Raw genomic sequence first — 24,034 nt, forward strand, 5'->3', positions numbered from 1 at the left:
GAAAGGGGGGGCGAGAGTCGCCTCCTCATATAACCTGCATGACATCACAGTCATGCGACAGTGGTATGGGCAGTGCCCAGCATAACAGCGTCACCTCCTGGATAAAGTGAGTAGTCGCAGCTACTCACATTAACAAATGGTACATACAGTAACACACAAGTCATACAATATACATATCTCTATATGTCATATGTTAACAAGTCGGTTTAGGATTATTGAAATGTAGTAATTATTACAGTGCTTCTTCCACCGCTCTGTATGACACAAGCAAGCAGCGATTCCCCTTCGTTGATCTTCTTGTGTGTCCACTACGTCTTCTTCATTTGTTTGAGAATGTTGTCTGATCGACATTGATTTAGAATCCTTCTACAATATAATTGTTTCTTAATCACATTTGACTCCATGGATAGTAAAAGGTCTCTCAAACAGCTGTGATCCAATCCCCCCCTCCTTGTGTGTGTGCGCATGCGCGTGTGTGCCCGGGTATGCCTGGGTATTGTAGTTACTAACTACAATTTAGTAGGCTATAGACCAATTATACGCCTACGTCACAATGACAACAAAGCAAGCTGCGTGCGCAACGTGTAGGCAGAAAACCGTCAGCCCAGCATTCACAGACAGTGAAAAAGCCCCGCTGTCAGGACTGCTCTATGCCCATCTGCAACACACAGTTATATTTTAGTTTTAAAATGCAGTTCTCGGCTTACTACCACAGCTTATCGCCTAGTGATAAGCAATGTTATGCATCGAAATTAACGTTGTTTAATGGGATATGTCTTACAGACCCATACGCACTGGCGCTGTCAATTGGCCAAGCCTAGTCATACATATCGTGCATTCCTTTATAACTGGGGATAGCGTAGATAATTATTCTGAAACTTGCAAAGATATATTGTTATGTTGATAATGCACACAACTCAATAATGACATTATGTAACGTTACTTGGTCGTTAACTAACCGAGCGATGTGGCTGAGCAGCCTACAGTTTCAGGCAGCTTACCTGATTATGAAGAGCACTGCAAAGTCGGGCATTTTTAACGATTTCCTCTTTCGGCTTGCAACCAAAGACACCTACGGTTAGCATTAAAAGCAAGGACTAAAGTTTTACCGAATCCTGTCAACTCATACTGCTTTTATGCTAACCGTAGGTGTCTTTGGTTGCAAGCCGAAAGAGGAAATCGTTAAAAATGCCCGACTTTGCAGTGCTCGCTCATTTCATATCAGGTAAACTGTAGTAGGCTGCTAGTAACAGCCACATCGCTCGGTTAGTTAACAACCAAGTAACGTTAAATAATGTCATTATTGAGTTGAACTGATTGGAACGAGGACATCATTAAAAATGCCCAACTTTGTAGTGCTCTTCATAATCAGGTAAGCTGCCTGTAGCTGTAGGCTGCTCAGCCACATCGCTCGGTTAGTTAACGACCAAGTAACGTTACATAATGTCATTATTGAGTTGTGTGCATTATCAACATAACAATATATCTTTGCAAGTTACAGAATAATTATCTACGCTATCCCCAGTTATAAAGGAATGCACGATATGTATGACTTGGCCAATTGACAGCGCCAGTGCGTATGGGTCTGTAAGACATATCCCATTAAACAACGTTAATTTCGATGCATAACATTGCTTATCACTAGGCGATAAGCTGTGGTAGTAAGCCGAGAACTGCATTTTAAAACTAAAATATAACTGTGTGTTGCAGATGGGCATAGAGCAGTCCTGACAGCGGGGCTTTTTCACTGTCTGTGAATGCTGGGCTGACGGTTTTCTGCCTACACGTTGCGCGCGCAGCTCAATGTTGACAAGCTGTATAAGGGGTCTATATAATTATCTTTCTTTTGCCAGCCGACAGGGGATCTTAGTTGCAGTTATCTCTGATTAAAGATCGGGTGGGTTTGAGGTTGGTTATTTTTTATATAAAATGTGTTTATTTTAATCTAAGTTAAACCAAGTTTATACTGATAACTTAGTGAACAAATTTAGTCAAAACTACCGAGTGTTGAGTGTGTTACTGAACGCACTGACATAAAAAGTATTCTTATTGTGTCACTGACCACACGGCTGTGCAAAAACATCGATATGGGAAATATCGATACAGTATCGATTAGGGGTGGGAATCACCAGATGCAAACAGCCAGGCAGGCCTGTTAGACGCCGGAGGACACAGTGTCATCACAAGGTGGAATGTGCTGGTAACACTTTCTATGAAGGTCATATCTATAATGTATTATGAGCACATTCATAAAACATAATACGGCTTTATAAAACTCTTTATAAATGTTTATAATCATGCCATGGCAACTTTAACAAGGTTTATGAAGTATTATAATGATAAGAATATTTTTTGCCTTACACTTTACTTGCAGCCAGCACATCATCTGCCCACATCTGGTTTGAAAGATCTGAAGTCAAAGACAGACACCTTGTGGCCAAAAGGTAACACTGCATCACCTCAGCATTTAATTCTCTATTCCTATAACCCCATAGGCTATATCATGTTGATGGCTTTTTTTGAGCAGCGTTCAAGTGCAGAATCACAACCAATTTTCTTTTAGACATGTTTTTATTTTTAGGAGCTGAAACCCTTTTTCTTTTTGTCTCTCTGGTTTATTACTATAGTCACTAGTCACTGTTATGAGATGGTATGGACAATGAAAGCCAAGCCCAGATACAGCCAAGGGACAGTGAGGACATAATCAGACTACAGCAGAGCATGTGAGCTCATGAGGGAAGACTCTAAATCTTAGATTGTGACATCGTGACAGTGTCCCAGGCAGGGGATTTATATGCATTATAATATAACTGTGATTTTCACAAGGCTCTGAGCCAAAGACTGTTGATCCTGTGCTGCACATAGAATTGTATGTCTTGATATTTCAGTATTTATCCCTTTTATAATGATATGTTTATTGATTGTGTATGTTGTGAAAATAGGATCATGGTTACACTCAAAGGAAGGTCGTATAGGAGCTGTGGGAGACAGATATACAAATGCGCGTTACTTTATTTTACATGACATACCGGTATTCATAGACCAGAAACCATGTTGAATTGTATCAACAGTACCGACTTTTTATTGCTATGAGTTGTATCTGATTAAAACATGCTGATAATGTCAGAATTAGTTATATTAATAATGAAGGATCATTGAATGCAGTTAAATAATGTACACAAAAGGTTGAGTAGTTACTAGGGAACTATTGAGAATGCTGAGGAAGGCCTTTGGCTGAAACGTTTGTTGCTGCTGCCCGGTTTGAGGAACTATTCAAACCTGTGAAAGGACATTTTGGACTGCTGGCTTTTTCTCTCTTTGATGAACTAATGAGGAATGAATGAGGCAGGACCAGCAGGACGTAGCATGTGGGGGGATCATGCTATCGATTCCCACCGGTTCCCTTCCGCCCCGAACAGGCACCCCGACCGACCAGAGTAGGCGCTATTGCAGCGACCAGGAATTCCTGTGTTGACTTAAATGGACCACTGCAGCGGTGGTTTATGTTGTAATTGTGTTTGTGTCTTGTAAGCCCATGAGGGTTGGGCACCTTAGGGTGCAGGACACAAGAATACAAAAATCAATCAAATCAATCAATAGCCATTTTTGGTGATGGTGTGATTTTTTTTTAATAAACAAGACAACACAACGAAGCACTATATAGGCCTACTGTATATACATACAAACACACACATCTACAGTACATTGAATAAACACTGAAATCCCCCCTCCACCACAGATGACAATTAAATGTTCACTCTCCTGTGTGGATTTTCATGTGATGGTTCAAGTTTCCTTTAAGACCAAAAACTTTACCACAGACTGAACACTTAAATGGTTTCTCACCTGTGGATTATCATGTGTCTTTTGAAGTTGTATTTGTAAGCAAAACCTTTACCACAGACTGAGCACTTAAATCGTTTATCTCCTGTATGGACTATCATGTGTGTCTTCAAGTAGTCTTTACGAGCAAAACGTTTACCACAGACTGAGCACTTAAATCGTTTATCTCCTGTGTGGGCCATCATGTGTGTCTTCAACTGTCCTTTACGAATAAAACCTTTACCACAGACTGAGCAAATACATTGTTTCTCTCCTGTGTGGATTATCATGTGTCTCTTCAAGTCTCCTTTTTGACCAAAACCTTTACCACAGACTGAGCAATTAAATTGTTTTTCACCTGTGTGGACTATCATGTGTGTCTTCAATTTTGATTTGTGATCAACTCTTTTACCACAAACTGAACAACTCAAGTGTTTCTTCGCTAGAACTTCGCTGTTTTTCTGTGAGTCTAAACCTGACTGAAGTTCACTAGTTACCATCCATTCTTCACCACTGTTTTCAGGTTCAGAGGAGTCAGAAGTCTTGTCATCACTAGTTGGTTGTAAATTACTAGCTGGATATAAGTTTGTGACTGGTTCTGATACTACACAGTCCTCTCCATCAGCTTCTGTTTTCATCTGTTCAGGTGAGCAGCTGGCTAGAGGCTCTGCCTCTCTGTTCTCCTCAGTTTGGCTTTGATGAAGCTGTGAGGACTGAGGTTTCTCTTCCTCATTTTCACTCTTCACAGGGACAACAGAGAATGGGTACTTGATATCAGCCTCCTCCAGCCCTTGAAACTGCTCTCCCTCCTGACTGGTCCAGATGTCCTCCTGTTCCTCTTTAATGTCTGGGGGCTCTGGGTCCTCCTGAAGCTGCTCTCCCTCCCTCCTGATCCAGAGTTCCTCCTGTTCCTCTTTAATATGTGGGGGCTCTGGGTCCTCCTGAAGCTGGTCTCCCTCCCTCCTGATCCAGAGTTCCTCCTGTTCCTCTTTAATGTGTGGGGGCTCTGGGTCCTCCTGAAGCTGCTCTCCCTCCTGACTGATCCAGAGTTCCTCCTGTTCCTCTTTAATGTGTGGGGGCTCTGGGTCCTCCTGAAGCTGCTCTCCCTCCCTCCTGATCCAGAGTTCCTCCTGTTTCTCTTTAATGTCTGGGGGCTCTGGGTCCTCCTGAAGCTGCTCTCCCTCTTGACTGGTCCAAAGTTCCTCCTGTTCCTCTTTAATGTGTGGGGGCTCTGGGTCCTCCTGAAGCTGCTCTCCCTCCCTCCTGATCCAGAGTTCCTCCTGTTCCTCTTTAATGTCTGGGGGCTCTGGCTCCTCCTGGTCCAGACTGGGGCTCCACTCCTGCAGCTCAGTGGGAACCTCTTCTTTAATGACCAACAGCTGCTGGAAGTCTGGAGGTATGGCTACTCTGTGAAACCGCACGACAGGATTTAAATCAATGTCCAGCATTGTCCAACAGTGTTGCTCGATATTTTGGGAAGAAGATTCTAGCCTGATATCAGACTGAATTGTTACCTCATTATACAACATTTCCTTCTTCAGAAGCAGTCAACCCGGTGGAGTGGGAAGTCTGGACAAAGACGCTTCCTCTTCCTCGGCTAGCTTATTTCAAACAGCCCAAATATCTCTTTGACATTTTCACAGTTACAGGAACTTTTCCTCTGGAACGTTTTACTGACAAACTTTTATCCTCCAAAGCTCCAACAGCTTCACAGCTAACGTTTAGCGTTAGCCTCACAGCTAACGTTAGCTTCACAGCTAAAACCATTCACCTGAGTCCCATTTAGCTTCCAGTTCCAGTTTATATGTTCGTGGTAATATCATCCGCAATTACGAGTCTTCTGTTTGTAAATTAAACTGGAAGGATATAACCGGGAAATAATACGCTACTACTCCTATGGAAGTAACGCTAGATGTATTAAAAGAACTAACCCGGAAGTGGGCTTGACTTTGATTCTCCCGAAAGGGGGTAGTGCGCGTGCGTACAAGCAGCCCTGCCCCTGTATCAAACGAAAAGCCACAGAAATATGGCTAAATATCCCACTTTCATCTGTAGGCTACAAGCGCTACCAAAACCATAGATTGTATAATAGAACCAAAACACATAGCTTAGTAGCCTACCGGCTACTTCGGTGAAGGTGAAAGGAAACTGTGAGTATCCTATGATAGCAAACCGTTTTGTTTCAAAAGGCAAAGGAGTGGTCGTCATTTTCCCATAATGCAAAGCGCATAGCCTATGTAGAAGTTAGCTGCCTATCTTTAGTCATATTTGCCACTTTCCCAAAACACTTCGGTGACCTTCGTTAGAATGAACTTCTATCACATGTTCCGATAAGAAATTGTTATTTTGTTCTACTTTTAAAAGTGAGACTAACTGAGGAACCTTAATCGAGGCTGCTACCACGGAGAATGGGGGTCGGGTCCTCGCGCTGCAATTCTTCAGTACACTCTTGTTTCTCTTCAGATCGTATAAATCTTTCGCCTTTTACTAAAGATTTCCGTGGAGAGGAACATTATGAGTTTCAACTAATTTTTTGATGCCCTGCCTCACGGCGGGGCTTCCTTCTTTGTCAAATAAAAAGTAAAGCACAGCACTATTATGAGGACGGTCTCCACTTAATGCATTTTCCCCCTGGAGGGGATTACGTCATAACGTTACGTGACTACGTAATGATAAATAGTCGGTTTAGGATTATTGAAATGTAGTAATTATTACAGTGCTTCTTCCACCGCTCTGCATGACACAAGCAAGCAGCGATTCCCCTTCGTTGATCTTCTTGTGTGTCCACTACGTCTTCTTCATTTGTTTGAGAATGTTGTCTGACCGACATTGATTTAGATTCCTTCTACAATATAATTGTTTCTTAATCACATTTGACTCCATGGATAGTAAAAGGTCTCTCAAACAGCTGTGATCCAATCCCCCCCCTCCTTGTGTGTGTGCGCATGCGCGTGTGTGCCCGGGTATGCCTGGGTATTGTAGTTACTAACTACAATTTAGTAGGCTATATAATTATCTTTCTTTTGCCAGCCGACAGGGGATCTTAGTTGCAGTTATCTCTGATTAAAGATCGGGTGGGTTTGAGGTTGGTTATTTTTTAAATAAAATGTGTTTATTTTAATCTAAGTTAAACCAAGTTTATACTTATAACTTAGTGAACAAATTTAGTCAAAACTACCGAGTGTTGAGTGTGTTACTGAACGCACTCACATAAAAAGTATTCTTATTGTGTCACTGACCACACGGCTGTGCAAAAACATCGATATGGGAAATATCGATACAGTATCGATTAGGGGTGGGAATCACCAGATGCACACAGCCAGGCAGGCCTGTTAGACGCCGGAGGACACAGTGTCATCACAAGGTGGAATGTGCTGGTAACACTTTCTATGAAGGTCATATCTATAATGTATTATGAGCACATTCATAAAACATAATACGGCTTTATAAAACTCTTTATAAATGTTTATAATCATGCCATGGCAACTTTAACAAGGTTTATGAAGTATTATAATTATAAGAATATTTTTTGCCTTACACTTTACTTGCAGCCAGCACATCATCTGCCCACATCTGGTTTGAAAGATCTGAAGTCAAAGACAGACACCTTGTGGCCAAAAGGTAACACTGCATCACCTCAGCATTTAATTCTCTATTCCTATAACCCCATAGGCTATATCATGTTGATGGCTTTTTTTGAGCAGCGTTCAAGTGCAGAATCACAACCAATTTTCTTTTAGACATGTTTTTATTTTTAGGAGCTGAAAGCCTTTTTCTTTTTGTCTCTCTGGTTTATTACTATAGTCACTAGTCACTGTTATGAGATGGTATGGACAATGAAAGCCAAGCCCAGATACAGCCAAGGGACAGTGAGGACATAATCAGACTACAGCAGAGCATGTGAGCTCATGAGGGAAGACTCTAAATGTTAGATCGTGACATAGTGACAGTGTCCCAGGCAGGGGATTTATATGCATTATAATATAACTGTGATTTTCACAAGGCTCTGAGTCAAAGACTGTTGATCCTGTGCTGCACATAGAATTGTATGTCTTGATATTTCAGTATTTATCCCTTTTATAATGATATGTTTATTGTTTGTGTATGTTGTGAAAATAGGATCATACACTCAAAGGAAGGTCGTATAGGAGCTGTGGGAGACAGATATACAAATGCACGTTACTTTATTTTACATGACATACCGGTATTCAAAGACCAGAAACCATGTTGAATTGTATCAACATTACCGACTTTTTATTGCTAAGTTGTATCTGATTAAAACATGCTGATATGTCAGAATTAGTTATATTAATAATGGATGCTCATTGAATGCAGTTCAATAATGTACACAAAATAATAATAAAATAATGTACACAAAAGGTTGAGTATACTAGGGAACTATTGACAACGCTGAGGAAGGCCTTTGGCTGAAACGTTTGTTGCTGCTGCCCGGTTTGAGGAACTATTCAAACCTGTGAAAGGACATTTTGGAGTGCTGGCTTTTTCTCTCTTTGATGAACTAAGGAGGAATGAATGAGGCAGGACCAGGACCAGCAGGACGTAGCACGTGGGGGATCACGCTATAGATTCCCACCGGTTCCCTTCCGCCCCGAACAGGCACCCCGACCGACCAGAGTAAGCGCTATTGCAGCGACCAGGAATTCCTGTGTTGACTTAAATGTACCACTGCAGCGGTGGTTTATGTTGTAATTGTGTTTGTGTCTTGTAAGCCCATGAGGGTTGGGCACCTTAGGGTGCAGGACACAAGAATACAAAATAAATCAAATCAATCAATAGCCATTTTTGGTGATAGTGTTTTTTTTTTTTAATAAACAAGACAACACAATGAAGCACTATATAGGCCTACTGTATACAGTGTTGGGGGTAACTCATTACAAAAGTAACATATTACATGTAATATATTACTTTTAGCAGTAACTCAGTAATATAACTTATTACTTATAGGATTTCAGTAATATTATACCAGTTACTTTGTCAAGTAACTCAAGTTACAAATTGAGTTACATTTGATAAAATCAAAGCACATATTTAAAAAAGATAGTTATTTCCTAATCAAACTGTGTGTTTTTATGCAAACAACCACTATAGATGACAATAATAAAGGAAAATAATAACATTTAGAATTTTGGATTGTTTACACTGATTTCAAGGCGGTTGAAATTCTTTTTCGGGATGGTTCCGGGGCGGTAATGTCATTCTGCTGCTGCTGTTGTTTTGGTAAAAGTAATGCAAAAGTAGTGTAATAAGTAATGAGTTACTCTACACAGACAGTAATATTGTAAAGTAACTTGTTACTTTCAAATTAAAGTAACTAGTAATATGTAGTATATTACATTTTGAAAGTAACTTGCCCAACACTGACTGTATATACATACAAACACACACACACATCTACAGTACATCGCAGAAACACTCAAATCCCCCCTCCACCACAGATGACAATTAAATGTTCACTCTCCTGTGTGGATTTTCATGTGTTGGTTGAAGTTTCCTTTAAGACCAAAACTTTTACCACAGACTGAACACTGAAATGGTTTCTCACCTGTGTGGACTATCATGTGTGTCTTCAAGTTTCCTTCATGACCAAAACATTTACCACAGACTGAACACTTAAATTCTGTCTCACCTGTGTGGATTATCATGTGTCTTTTAAAAGTTGTTTTATGACGAAAACCTTTACTACAGACTGAGCAATTAAATCGCGTCTCACCTGTGTGGACTATCATGTGTCTCTTCAAGTGTCCTTTTTGACCAAAACCTTTACCACAGACTGAGCAATTAAATTGTTTTTCACCTGTGTGGACTATCATGTGTCTCTTCAAGTCTCCTTCATGACCAAAACATTTACCACAGACTGAGCAATTAAATTGTTTATCTCCTGTGTGGACTATCATGTGTCTCTTCAAGTGTCCTTCATGACCAAAACATTTACCACAGACTGAGCAATTAAATTGTTTATCTCCTGTGTGGACTATCATGTGTCTCTTCAAGACTCCTTTTTGACCAAAACCTTTACCACAGACTGAGCAATTAAATTGTTTTTCACCTGTGTGGACTATCATGTGTGTCTTCAAGTTTGATTTAGAACCAAAACATTTACCACAGAGTGAGCAATTAAATTTTTTCTCTCCTGTGTGGATTATCATGTGTTGCTTCAAGCTGCTTTCTTGACCAAAACCTTTACCACAGAGTGAACAATTACATTTTTTCTCTCCTGTGTGGACTATCATGTGTTTCTTCATGACTCCTTTATGACCAAAACCTTTACCACAGACTGAGCAATTAAATTGTTTATCTCCTGTGTGGACTATCATGTGTGTCTTCAAGTGTCCTTTTCGACCAAAACCTTTACCACAGACTGAGCAATTAAATTGTTTATCACCTGTGTGGACTATCATGTGTCTCTTCACGTCTATTTTACCACCAAAACCTTTACCACAGACTGAACACTTAAATTTTGTCTCACCTGTGTGGACTAGCATGTGATGTTTCAAGGTTGCTTTCAAACCAAAACCTTTACCACAGACTGAGCAATAAAATTGTTTATCACCTGTGTGGACTATCATGTGCCTCTTCAATTTTGATTTGTGATCAACTCTTTTACCACAAACTGAACAACTCAAGTGTTTCTTCCCAATAACTTTGCTGTTTTTCTGTGAGTCTAAACCTGATTGAAGTTCACTAGTTACCATCCATTCTTCATCACTGTTTTCAGTCTCAGGTTCAGAGGAGTCAGAAGTCTTGTCATCACTAGTTGGTTGTAAATTACTAGCTGGATATAAGTTTGTGGCTGGTTCTGATACTACACAGTCCTCTCCATCAGCTTCTGTTTTCATCTGTTCAGTTGAGCAGCTGGCTAGAGGCTCTGCCTCTCTGTTCTCTTCAGTTTGGCTTTGATGAAGCTGTGAGGACTGAGGTTTCTCTTCCTCATATTCACTCTTCACAGGGACAGCAGAGGATGGGAACTTGATATCAGCCTCCTCCAGCCCTTGAAACTGCTCTCCCTCCTGACTGGTCCAGATTTCCTCCTGTTCCTCTTTAATGTCTGGGGGACCTGGGTCGTCCTGAAGCTGCTCTCCGTCCCTCCTGATCCAGAGTTCCTCTTGTTCCTCTTTAATGTGTGGGGGCTCTGGGTCCTCCTGGTCCAGACTGGGGCTCCACTCCTGCAGCTCAGTGGGAACCTCTTCTTTAATGATCAACAGCTGCTGGAAGTCTGGAGGGATGGCTACTCTGTGTAACCGCACGACAGGATTTAAATCAATGTCCAGCAGTGTCCAACAGTGTTGCTCGATGTTTTTGGAAGAAGATTCTAGCCTGGTATCAGACTGCATTGTTACCTCATTATACAACATTTCCTTCTTCAGAAGCAGTCAACTCGGTGGAGAGTGGGACGTCTGGACAAAGACGCTTCCTCCTCCTCGGCTAGCTTATTTCAAACAGCCCAAATATCTCTTCAACGGCCGAAGAAGTTAGTCGCTAGTTCACCACAGCTCTCAGCATCTGGACTTTAGATATTTTAATTGACATTTTCACAGTTACAGGAACTTTTCCTCCGGAACTATTCACTGACAAACTTTTATCCTCCAAAGCTCCAACAGCTTCACAGCTAACGTTTAGCGTTAGCCTCACAGCTAACGTTAGCTTCACAGCTAAAACCATTCACCTGAGTCCCATTTAGCTTCCAGTTCCAGTTGATATGTTCGTGGTAATATCATCCGCAATTACGAGTCTTCTGTTTGTAAATTAAACTGGACGGATATAACCGGGAAATAATACGCTACTACTCCCATGGATGTATCATGGATGTAACGCTAGATGTATTAAAATAACTATGCCCAACCCGGAAGTGGTCTTGAATTTGATTCTCCCGAAAGGGGGTAGTGCGCGTGCGTACAAGCAGCCCTGCCCCTGTATCAAACGAAAAGCCACAGAATTATGGCTAAATATCCCACTTTCATCTGTAGGCTACAAGCGCTACCAAAACCATAGATTGTTTAATAGAACCAAAACACATAGCTTAGTAGCCTACTGGCTACTTCGGTGAAGGTGAAAGGAAACTGTGAGTAGCCTATGATAGCAAACCGTTTTGTTTCAAAAGGCAAAGGAGTGGTCGTCATTTTCCCATAATGCAAAGCGCATAGCCTATGTAGAAGTTAGCTGCCTATCTTTAGTCATATTTGCCACTTTCCCAAAACATTTCGGTGACTTTCGTTAGACATGAACTTCTATCACATGTTCCGATAAGAAATTGTTATTTTGTTCTACTTTTAAAACTTAGGCTAACTGAGGAACCTTAACCGAGGCTGCTACCACGGAGAATCGGTCGGTGTCCTCGCGCTGCAGTTCTTCAGTACACTCTTGTTTCTCTTCAGATCGTATAAATCTTTCGCCTTTTACTAAAGATTTCCGTGGAGAGGAACATTATGAGTTTCAACTAATTTTTTGATGCCCTGCTTCACGGCGGGGCTTCCTTCTTTGTCAAATAAAAAGTAAAGCACAGCAGTATTATCGCGATAGATAGTCTAATGCATTTCCCCCTTGGAGGAGATTACGTCATAACGTTACGTGACTACGTAATGATAAATAGTCGGTTTAGGATTATTGAAATGTAGTAATTATTACAGTGCTTCTTCCACCGCTGTGCCGCTGTGCATGACACAAGCAAGCAGCGATTCCCCTTCGTTGATCTTCTTGTGTGTCCACTACGTCGTCTTCTTCATTTGTTTGAGAATGGTATCGACATTGATTTAGATTCCTTCTACAATATAATTGTTTCTTAAATTAGAACTTTAATTGTTTTTTAAATCAAATTGGCTAATTGTTGTAGGCTATTTATTCAAAATAGGAGAAATTAAGAAAATAAAACAATTTTAGTCCTGGGCTGGCTAGTAAGTGTTAAAGAAATACTTACAACCTATTAGACCAGTGGGTCTCAATTAACTTTTGTGGCTTCTGTTGTGTCCACTGTCTTCTTCATTTGTTTGAGAATGTTGTATCTGACCGACATTGATTAAGATTCCTTCTACAATGTTATTTTTTTTCAATCACATTTGACTCCATGGATAATAAAAGGTCTCTCAAACAGCTGTGATCCAATCCCCCTTTGTGTGTGTGTGTGCATGCGCGTGTGTGCCCGGGTATGCCTGGGTAATGTAGTTAGTATATAATTATCTTTCTTTTGGCAGCCTGCAGGGGATCTTAAATTGCAGTATATCTCTGATTAAAGATCGGGTGGGTTTGAGACTTGAGAGTGTCAGAGGTTGTTCCTTTTTTTGTATTAAAATGTGCGTTTATTTTAATTTAAGTAATCTACTATGTATGCAAATAAGAGAAACCATGATGAAGAACGTCATGCAGCGGAGATACTCCCCTCCCGGTCCTACTTAGAGGCCATCCCTGTGCAGTGGCAGTATCGTAGCCTATGAGGTTTATCCGAGGCGTGATTATTGCTGGTTGAAAACTTGACCCAATACCCCGCCGTGACGACTTGAAATATAGTCGGCATTGGCAATTTTTGAAGGTCTTTACGGAGACCTGATGTACTGTAGAAAGAAATCTATACAATGAAATTAGAACTTTAATTGTTTTCTTTATCACATTTGCTAATTTGCTAATTGTTGTATTCATTTAAAATGGGAGAAATAAGGAAATAAAACAACATTAGTCCTGGGCTGGCTAGTAAGTGTTAAATAAATACTTACAACCTATTAGACCAGTGGGTCTCAATTAACTTTTGTGGCTTCAGTTTGGCTTTCCCTGATTTCTGAATATGTAACACCGTTGTAGATGTAGCCTATTAAAAGAACTACGCATTCTTCTTCTTTGAGTTTTTTTTGGCAAATTGCAATCCAACTATACTGCCACCTACTGTACCGGAGTATGCAATACAGGATCAAATTTCTAGCTACGCATTCTTCTTCTTCTTCTTTCTTATTGTTTAATGGCGGTTGGCATCAAAATAATTGTTGCATTACTGCCATCTACTGGATTGGATTATCTTCTCAGTGCTCGACTATTTACAATTCCCACCCAAGTGATCCCCATTCATGATGTAACACCATACTATAGTATATACAGTTATCAGTTCTAGCATACGCATTATTCCTTTCAAGAACGTTTGTAGGTTACATTATCTTGTTGAAATCCTTAAAAGGACGTCCCCTCCTTCAAAAATCCAAAGCAACCAATCATGGTTATCTAACTAGCCAATCACAGTCTAAAACACAGGCTTTTCAACACATTCACACTAGTGATAAAGTAATGACAAGAGTTCCTGACCGATCTGCAGTAGTCCTATATGACGAGTTGGGAGTGAGAATGTGCTGGGGCTTTAACAAATCTTGCTCGTTGAAAACCGCCTTTTCAGTGAGCTCAGAGAAATGTCCACTTTCAGCAGACGATTGTGAAAACAGCCTTTTAGTGTCAAACTGCACAGACATCATTCTGCACAGTGAAGCTCAAACATCCAACATGTAGGAACAAGAAGAAACAGTGATTTTTGACTTTAGGGGGTCTTTAATCATTAACTAATGTGATTAACTATACTCACAAATTGACTAACTATAATCATTAAGTAATAGTTAGTTCCTCATTAGTTCCCTAGTAACTACTGTAAATTTTGTGTACCTTATTGTAAAGTGTTACCACATTGGGTAATCACTGAGATACTGAAGACAGATGGTTCACATTCAAAAATAAGTGGGTTTTCCAAAATGTTCTCATTATGCAATTTGTTTTTATTTTTATAAAAGCAGAAGAAACACCACGCACCAACTTAGGGTGCTTTTTTCTAATATAAGTTTCTCCATTTCTTAGAGGTCCTTGTTCTCTTGGTGGAGGACCTGCTCCTCCTCAGATTTAAGCTTGATGGCGAGCTCTTATCTGCAGAAGGACCTCTTTCTCTGGATAATTTTCAGGTCCATCAGTTCTTGGCAGAGAGAGCCTTAGGTCCTCCTTCTCCTGTCTTTCTTTTGTGATACTTTGTCTCAGATAACAGTCTGTCAACAGTCTGTCTCTAATCATATCTTTCCTCTAATCATGTGTTCTTAACCCAGTGATTTGTGGTAGCTGATTTGTTCATAAGGAAGGTGTCTGTCAATAGTATAGAGTAATACTGTAATGAAAAGAGAAATCACATAAGTGCAAGAAAAGGTTTGCCCCCTTTACAATGATTTACAGTTTTGCTCATTTCCCCCCACATTTTAAGTATGTATTTTAAGCTTTTTTTAAGTACAAAGTCCACCAGGGGGAGCCAGAATGTTTCCTTGACTTTGTGCTCCCTGAATGGTCAAATTAAAAATATATATATATATAAAGGCAAAGCCTACAGTCCTTATTTATCAGGTAGCACTGGTCCATGTCAGCCTCATTCAAAACAGCAGAAGAGGCACATGGGTGTTCTTCTTTAAAATGTTGTGCAATTTGGCCAAAAGGGCAGTAGGGCGCGCTGTAGTGGCATCTCAAATGATATAAGGCCATATTTCACATGAAATCGGTCTGAATGATACCGCACTACTTTGACAGATATGACCAGAGATATGACTGGTATGCTGTTGCTACCCGCAAGGACATCTGCAGACTGCAGCGCATCATCCGCAGTGCGGAAAAGGTGGTCAGGTGCAGCCTGCCGTCCATTCAGGACCTACACACTGCCGGGGTGCTAAAGCGGTCTCAGAAAATTATGGCTGAACCCACCCCTCCAGGTCATAAATTCTTCAGCGTCCTCCCCCATGGCAGAAGACCGATGTCCTGCAGTACCAGAACCTCCCATCACAGGGACAGCTTCTACCCAACTGCTATCCGCCTCAATGATGAAAGCGGCCCAGATACAGCCAAGGGACAATGAGGACATAATCAGACTACAGCAGAGCATGTGAGCTCATGAGGGAAGACTCTAAATATTAGATCGTGACATAGTGACAGTGTCCCAGGCAGGGGATTTATATGCATTATAATATAACTGTGATTTTCACAAGGCTCTGAGCCAAAGACTGTTATCCTGTGCTGCACATAGAATTGTATGTCTTGATATTTCAGTATTTATCCCTTTTATAATGATATGTTTATTGTTTGTGTATGTTGTGAAAATAGGATCATGGTTACACTCAAAGGAAGGTCGTATAGGAGATGTGGGAGACAGATATACAAATGCACGTTACTTTATTTTACATGACATACCGGTATTCATAGACCAGAAACCATGTTGAATTGTATCAACAGTACCGCCTTTTTATTGCTATGAGTTGTATCTGATTAAAACATGTTGATAATGTCAGAATTAGTTATATTAATAATGGAGGGATCATTGAATGCAGTTCAATAATGTACACAAAATAATAATAAAATAATGTACACAAAAGGTTGAGTAGTTACTAGGGAACTATTGTGAACGCTGAGGAAGGCCTTTGGCTGAAACGTTTGTTGCTGCTGCCCGGTTTGAGGAACTATTCAAACCTGTGAAAGGACATTTTGGACTGCTGGCTTTTTCTCTCTTTGATGAACTAATGAGGAATGAATGAGGCAGGACCAGCAGGACGTAGCATGTGGGGGGATCATGCTATCGATTCCCACCGGTTCCCTTCCGCCCCGAACAGGCACCCCGACCGACCAGAGCAGGCGCTAGTGCAGCGACCAGGAATTCCTGTGTTGACTTAAATGGACCACTGCAGCGGTGGTTTATGTTGTAATTGTGTTTGTGTCTTGTAAGCCCATGAGGGTTGGGCACCTTAGGGTGCAGGACACAAGAATACAACAATAAATCAAATCAATCAATAGCCATTTTTGGTGATAGTGTGATTATTTTTTAATAAACAAGACAACACAACAAAGCACTATAAGGCCTACTGTATATACATACAAACACACAGACACATCTACAGTACATCCTCCACCACAGATGACAATTAAATGTTCACTCTCATGTGTGGATTTTCATGTGTTGGTTGAAGTTTCCTTTACGACCAAAAACTTTACCACAGACTGAACACTGAAATGGTTTTTCACCTGTAGATTATCATGTCTTTTCAAAAAAAAAATTGTAACCAAAGCCTTTACCACAGACTGAGCAATTCAATTATTTCCCGCGTGTATGGACTATCATGTGTTTGCTCAAGTATTTTTTTAGACCGAAACCTTTACCACAGACTGAGCAATTAAATTGTTTCTCTCCCGTGTGGATTATCATGTGTTGCTTCAAGCTTCCTTCTTGACCAAAACCTTTACCACAGAGTGAGCAATTAAAATGTTTTTCACGTGTGTGGACTATCATGTGTCTCTTCACGTCTCTTTTATGAGCAAAACCTTTACCACAGACTGAGCAAATAAATGATTTATCTCCTGTGTGGACTAGCATGTGATGTTTCAAGTTTCCTTTACCACCAAAACCTTTACCACAGACTGAACACTTACATTTTGTCTCACCTGTGTGGATTATCATGTGTGTCTTCAAGTAGTATTTTTCAGCAAAACCTTTACCACAAATTGAGCAAATACATTGTTTCTCACCTGTGTGGACTATCATGTGTCTCTTCAATTTTGATTTGAAATCAACTATTTTACCACAAACTGAACAACTCAATTGTTTCTTCCCAAGAACTTCGCTGTTTTTCTGTGAGTCTAAACCTGAATGAGGTTCACTAGTTACCATCCGTTCTTCATCACTGTTTTCAGTCTCAGGTTCAGAGGAGTCAGAAGTCTTGTCATCACTAGTTGGTTGTAAATTACTAGCTGGATATACGTTTGTGGCTGGTTCTAAAACTACACAGTCTTCTCCATCAGCTTCTGTTTTCATCTGTTCAGTTGAGCAGCTGGCTAGAGGCTCTGCCTCTCTGTTCTCTTCAGTTTGGCTTTGATGAAGCTGTGAGGACTGAGGTTTCTCTTCCTCATATTCACTCTTCACAGGGACAGCAGAGGATGGGAACTTGATATCAGCCTCCTCCAGCCCTTGAAACTGCTCTCCCTCCTGACTGGTCCAGATTTCCTCCTGTTCCTCTTTAATGTCTGGGGGCTCTGGGTCCTCCTGAAGCTGCTCTCCCTCCCTCCTGATCCAGAGTTCCTCCTGTTCCTCTTTAATGTGTGGGGGCTCTGGGTCCTCCTGAAGCTGCTCCCTCTCTTGACTGGTCCAGAGTTCCTCCTGTTCCTCTTTAATGTGTGGGGGCTCTGGGTCCTCCTGGTCCAGACTGGGGCTCCACTCCTGCAGCTCAGTGGGAACCTCTTCTTTAACGATCAACAACTGCTGGAAGTCTGGAGGGATGGCTACTCTGTGTAACCGCACGACAGGATTTAAATCAATGTCCAGCAGTGTCCAACAGTGTTGCTCGATGTTTTTGGAAGAAGATTCTAGCCTGGTATCAGACTGCATTGTTACCTCATTATACAACATTTCCTTCTTCAGAAGCAGTCAACTCGGTGGAGAGTGGGACGTCTGGACAAAGACGCTTCCTCCTCCTCGGCTAGCTTATTTCAAACTGCCCAAATATCTCTTCAACGGCCGAAGAAGTTAGTCGCTAGTTCACCACAGCTCTCAGCTTCTGAACTTTAGATATTTTCATTAACATTTTCACACATTGACAGGAACTTTTCCTCCGGAACTATTTACTGACAAACTTTATCCTCCAAAGCTCCAACAGTTTCACACAGCTAACGTTTAGCGTTAGCTTCACAGCTAACGTTAGCTTCACAGCTAAAAGCATTCACATGAGTCCCATTTAGCTTCCAGTTCCAGTTTATATGTTCGTGGTAATATCATCCGCAATTACGAGTCTTCTGTTTGTAAATTAAACTGGAAGGATATAACCGGGAAATAATACGCTACTACTCCCATGGATGTATCATGGATGTAAGGCTAGATGTATTAAAAGAACTAACGCCAAAGCGCTAGCTAGCCAAAGAACTTTTATGGAAAGAAATGACAGCTCCATATTGCCCCATTGCAACATCAGCGCCCAGCAGCCTCCGCCATTTTTTATTTTTGGAAGCGTGACAGCGCCAAAAGAACCTCGCACAGGCTCGCAGTGGTCAGCTGCGGTAGCGCTGGCCCCTATAATCAGCCTCTCTAAACAGTAACTCAACGGGAGAACACTCTAAACTTTGGGGATTCACATCTTTTCCGGGCGTACTGCAAATCTTGATTGAAGTGGTGTAGTGCAGGGATGTAAAACAACAACCATATTGTGGAAACTAAGCAAAATTTTTCGTTTTCTTTGTTTAGTTTTTTCAAGATAAATACCTAATGAAAAGGACCCGAGGTTCAACTCCCGTTGAGTTACTGTTTAGAGAGGCTGATTATAGGGGCCAGCGCTACCGCAGCTGACCACTGCGAGGCGCATTCTGTTTCCAAAAATGGCCGGAGTGTCGTCTCTTTCCTTCCATGCTCTTTGAGCTAGCTACGCATTCTTCTTCTTTGAGTTTTTTTTTGCAAATTGCAATCCAACTATTAAGGAGCATACCGCCACCTACTGTACCGGAGTATGCAATACAGGATCAAATTTCTAGCTTCTTACAATTCCCACCCAAGTGATCCATGATTCATGATGTACGACCATATTATATACAGTTATCAGTTATAGCTACGCATTACTCCTTTCAAGAATGTTTGTAGGTTAAATCATCTTGTTAAAATCCTTAAAAGGATGTCCCCTCCTTCAAAAATCCAAAGCAACCAATCATGGTTATCTAACTAGCCAATCACAGTATATAACACAGGCTTTTCAACACATTCACACTAGTGATAAAGTAATGACAAGAGTTCCTGACCGATCTGCAGTAGGCCTATATGACGAGTTGGGAGTGAGAATGTGCTGGGGCTTTAACAAATCTTGCTCGTTGAAAACCGCCTTTTCAGTGAGCTCAGAGAAATGTCCACTTTCAGCAGACGATTGTGAAAACAGCCTTTTAGTGTCAAACTGCACAGACATCATTCTGCACAGTGAAGCTCAAACATCCAACATGTAGGAACAAGAAGAAACAGTGATTTTTGACTTTAGGGGGTCTTTAATCATTAACTAATGATTAACTATACTCACAAATTGACTAACTAATCATTAAGTAATAGTTAGTTCCTCATTAGTTCCCTAGAAACTACTGTAAATTTTGTGTACCTTACTGTAAAGTGTTACCACATTGGGTAATCATTGAGATAGGCTACTGAAGACATGGTGATGGTTCACACTCAAAAAGAAGTGGGTTTTCCAAAACGTTCTCATTATGCAATTTGTTTTTATTTTTTATAAAAGCAGAAGAAACACCACGCACAAACTTTCAGCTAGTACATTCTTCAGTGTGCAGACTCAGCCAGTTTGACCGTTACAGGAAACGAACCCCTGATGCTAATGTATTCTCTTGTTTTCTTATCTAATCATTGCAGTTATACATAATGCATTGTATTGTTTTTTCTTTGTGGGTAAAATTTCCAAATGGGTGATGGTGGATGGTAAACTCTTGCAGTCACCTTCTCTCCAGCACCATCTTACTGGCATCTGCTGGGACTCATTTGCATATATCGTCAGGCCATCTCTATCAAAATGTCCAATCAAAATGCAGCGTCTTTGAATAATGTTGTTTAGGCCTGAAATGGCAATTACCCGTCATGTAAAATAGCAAAGAAAAATGGATACTGGCCGTGCAGTGAGCTTTGTCTCAGCGGTTTTAGCAGCACCAGGCCAGCAGTCAGTCTTAAGCTGGATCAGGAGGAGTTCCCTTGGCAACCGGGAGCACGCGTTTGTGCGTCACGTATGTTAATGTTAGTAATGTGAACTGCTTCTAATGTGAAGCGCTTGGTTGCCCTTGACTATTCTCGGCACTTGATATTGTAACACTTAGATTGGGACTTGTGCTTTAAATACTTCAGTATGGTAGCAGTGGCTCCATTTTGGCCTTGTTGGTTTCGATGTATTTTATTGATGTGATGTCTTCACTAGATGTCTTTTTGTGTGTGTGTTTTATGAGATGATTGTAAACCCTGGCTGCAAACAAAATTCTCTCGGGACAATCAAGTTGAAAGTTGAGGTTATCCTGCAGCCTTCTCAAGATTCAGATTTAAGTTGCTGGTGAAACAGGATCTATCAACAACTATCGGCTGTCACAGGGTTGTCAAGGTATCACAGACTCGCCCTATAGGCTCATGTCATTCGTCCAAGTGCCACTACAGTAAAGCAAGTAGAGTTCTCACCAGGGGCGGACTGGGATCATAATTCAGGCCGGGCATTAGATACCAAGCAGGCCAGGCCGATACGGGCCGACGCGCGTGCCGGCGTCCGAAGGGCGGCGGCGAAAAATTTGGGTTTCGCTACCGTTTGAAGCCCAATTTGGGTCGTTTGAAGCCCAATTTGGGCCATTTGAAGCCATATTTGGGCTGTTTGAAGCCCAATTTGGGTCGTTTGTAGCCCAATTTGGGCCGTTTGAAGCCCAATTTGGGCCGAGTCCAATTTTACAATGAGATGCACCCACTTTAACCCTGAATAAAGTAATAAAACCACTAGTAAACCAGTAGGCCTGACTGCGGGCACCAAAAGTTTTTTTTTTTTTTTTTTCCAGGCCAGGCCAGGCCAGGCCAGGCCACCGGGCATTTGCCCGACGTGCCCGATTATGCAGTCCGCTCCTGGTTCTCACCATTGTATCTGTCCCATGAATCAGACATGCCGGTAGATGTTGGCTTGCATGCAGGGCATTGTGACCACATCATCACAGAACATGATGAGCCTGTTTGCTCTGCAATCTGGGAACCCAGAGTCTATCAGTCTGATGACTGCTGATAGACTCTGAGTGCCCAGATTGGTTGCTCTGAAACTTAGGCTGTTTTGCCATTTTGGTTATTCTAAAGCAGTGGTTCTCAAATGGGGGTCCGGGGACCCCCAGGGGTCCTTGGGGGGGTTCCAGAGGGTCCCCGAGGCAAAAGGGGGGTAATGTATTTTCGCTATAATTCCTTCCATAAGTAATGACTATGACTATGACAATGACTATTTTGGTCATGCTTTTTTTTTTTTTTTTTTTTTTTTACACTTTCTGCTTATTATCATATGGGGGGGGGGGGGGGGGCGTGGGACAAAATCCTATCAAATAGGGGTCCGTCCGTGGTCTCATTTTTGTCAATTTAGGGGTCCTTCATGTGAAAAAATTTGAGAACCACTGGTCTAAAGCATATCTCAATGGTCTAAAGCACAGTAACTTTCTGAAATGACAAGCCAACTAAGCCAATGTAAATGAGTTACAAATCAGTCAGGTAACCAGTCAGTCAATCAATCAATCAATCAATCAATCAATCAATCAATCAATCAATCAATCAATCAGTCAGTCAGTCAGTCAGTCAGTCAATCAGCCTGTTCTAGGCTATTATGAGCTGCAGCACTTCCTTATGAAATATAATGATACTGACAAAAGCCTATGAATCAAATCTGGCTTTCCAAACCATTATAATAACATGAACTGATTGTTCTATCTGTTGTTGTGATGGTGAATGACAGTCTTTCAAGTCTAAAACCATGTAACCTGACAGCACCTGCTAATCCGGGGGGAGTGTCTTGGCTCGGTGTAGCCACGCCCAATCAGCTGTTTCCTCAAGCGTCAGCGTGTTCAACACGGGCAGGAGCAGCAGAGCAGCACAGGCCAGGGAAACTTTTGTGGGAAACAGAGAGAAGAGAGACAGACAGACAGCCGAAGTCATCATTCATCACCGCGCTGTGTTTGTGTTTCATTACTGTTTTGTTTGCCCGTCGCTGTCTGTCAGCCCGCCGTCATGTCTTTGGCGGATCAGAGCCAGTGGAGCCCCACCAGCGTCCAGGTAACGGTGCTGCAGGCGCGAGGCCTGCGGATCAAGGGGAAGCACGGCACCAACGACGCGTACGCGCTCATGCAGGTGGGCAAGGAGAAGTTCTCCACCTCGGTGGCGGAGCAGAGCGTGGCGCCGGTGTGGGAGGAGGAGGCCGCCTTCGAGCTGCTGCCGCCGGGGAGCGGAGGCGGCGGCGGCGGCGTGGGCACGTCGCTGACCGTCACGGTGCTGCACCGGGCTCTGCTGGGGCCGGACAAGCTGCTGGGACAGGCTGCGGTCAACCTGTTGGAGCTCAGCGACGACACCGCCCGCGACAAAAGCCAGTGAGTGTGTGTGTACAGACAGACTGACTGACTGACTTTTAGATAGAAGTAAGAAGTGCGGACCAAGTCATTTGGTCCCAATCTCAAGCAAGTCCCAATTATGTTGTTTTGGTCAAGTCACAGGTTTTGTCAAGTCAAGTCACCCCCCCCCCCCCTTGCCAAGATACTACAGTCTTACCTTCCTTGCTTTAACCTGTTCAAAAAGTATGTTACATTTGTTCATATTTAATATTTAAACTGACAAACACATAGCCTACAAGTCGTCCAAGTCATCAAATCTGAAGTCAAGTCTCGAGTCTTTAGTCCAAGTAAGTCTCAAGTCATTTTTTGTCAAGTCGCAAGTCATCAAAACAGGGACTCGAGTCCAAGTCTTCTCAAGTCCCCATCTCTGATAGATAGTAAGCCCATAATAGGCCTACACCCAAATATGTACAGTACAATAACTCAATCTCATAACGTTATTCTATAGACCTACAATATAAGAAATAATCATAATATATAAGTGTTACTTTGCATAGGCCTATTCCCAAAACCTTTTTCTCACATCAAGGACCCCACATGTAGTAGCCTACCTACACATTAGGACCCCCTGTAACATAGTTTACAGTGTGCCAGAGAGCAATATAACACCCCCATTGAAGAGATTTTGTCTTGGACCCAAATCTGAGAATATTTTTTATTGTCACATATGATTTTGTCCAGAATCCCACCAAGATTGTCCATATTTTAGAGAGATAGGCCTAACAGAAACTATATGACCATAACAGTCATTCTCCTAAATTATCTAATTCTGAAATAATAACATAGGCTAATAGTGAAATTTAACAATTCATCAATTTACTGGGGGACCCCCTGCAGTCCCTGGAGGTCTCTGCACCCCAGGTTAAAAACCATTGCCCTATAAGACCATTTGATTCTAAACGGACATCAACAGGCTGCTATCAACTCTCTAATGCAGTCTGGCATCATGACACCTGTAATGGTGTCTTTTAACCCATTGATACCTGATCGCAGCATTTGTGTGTGTATCCCTTTAAGACAATGCGGTTCGCGGTCTTAAAGGGATACGCACACAAATGAGGGATATACACACAAATGCTGCATC

The 24,034-nt window shown here is 41.7% G+C and overlaps 2 protein-coding genes across 3 annotated transcripts in view; one reads left to right on the forward strand and one right to left on the reverse strand.

The window, feature by feature from the left end:
- Nucleotides 1–2,357: 2,357 nt before the first annotated feature.
- LOC310795402 (uncharacterized protein) lies at nt 2,358–5,573 on the reverse strand (the record flags this gene model as incomplete). The annotated part of the gene is made up of 3 exons (XM_083657431.1): nt 5,337–5,573; nt 4,862–5,229; nt 2,358–2,410 (listed from the first exon to the last, which is right to left on the reverse strand). The coding sequence occupies exons 1-3, from the start codon at nt 5,339–5,341 to the stop codon at nt 2,358–2,360; spliced, it is 426 nt and encodes a 141-aa protein (XP_083513557.1). The 5' UTR covers nt 5,342–5,573.
- A 16,881-nt stretch (nt 5,574–22,454) lies between these two features.
- The window catches only part of LOC310795790 (uncharacterized protein), a 29,131-nt gene continuing 27,551 nt past the window's right edge, over nt 22,455–24,034 (forward strand). For both annotated transcript variants that reach the window (XM_083657876.1, XM_083657877.1), the window contains exon 1: nt 22,455–22,929. In XM_083657876.1, the coding sequence (XP_083514002.1) occupies nt 22,574–22,929 (356 nt within the window). In that variant the 5' untranslated portion in view covers nt 22,455–22,573. The remainder of the gene's footprint in view (nt 22,930–24,034) is intronic.

Source organism: Poromitra crassiceps (assembly GCF_964638095.1).
Source record: "Poromitra crassiceps genome assembly, chromosome: 21".
Lineage (NCBI taxonomy): Eukaryota > Metazoa > Chordata > Actinopteri > Beryciformes > Melamphaidae > Poromitra > Poromitra crassiceps.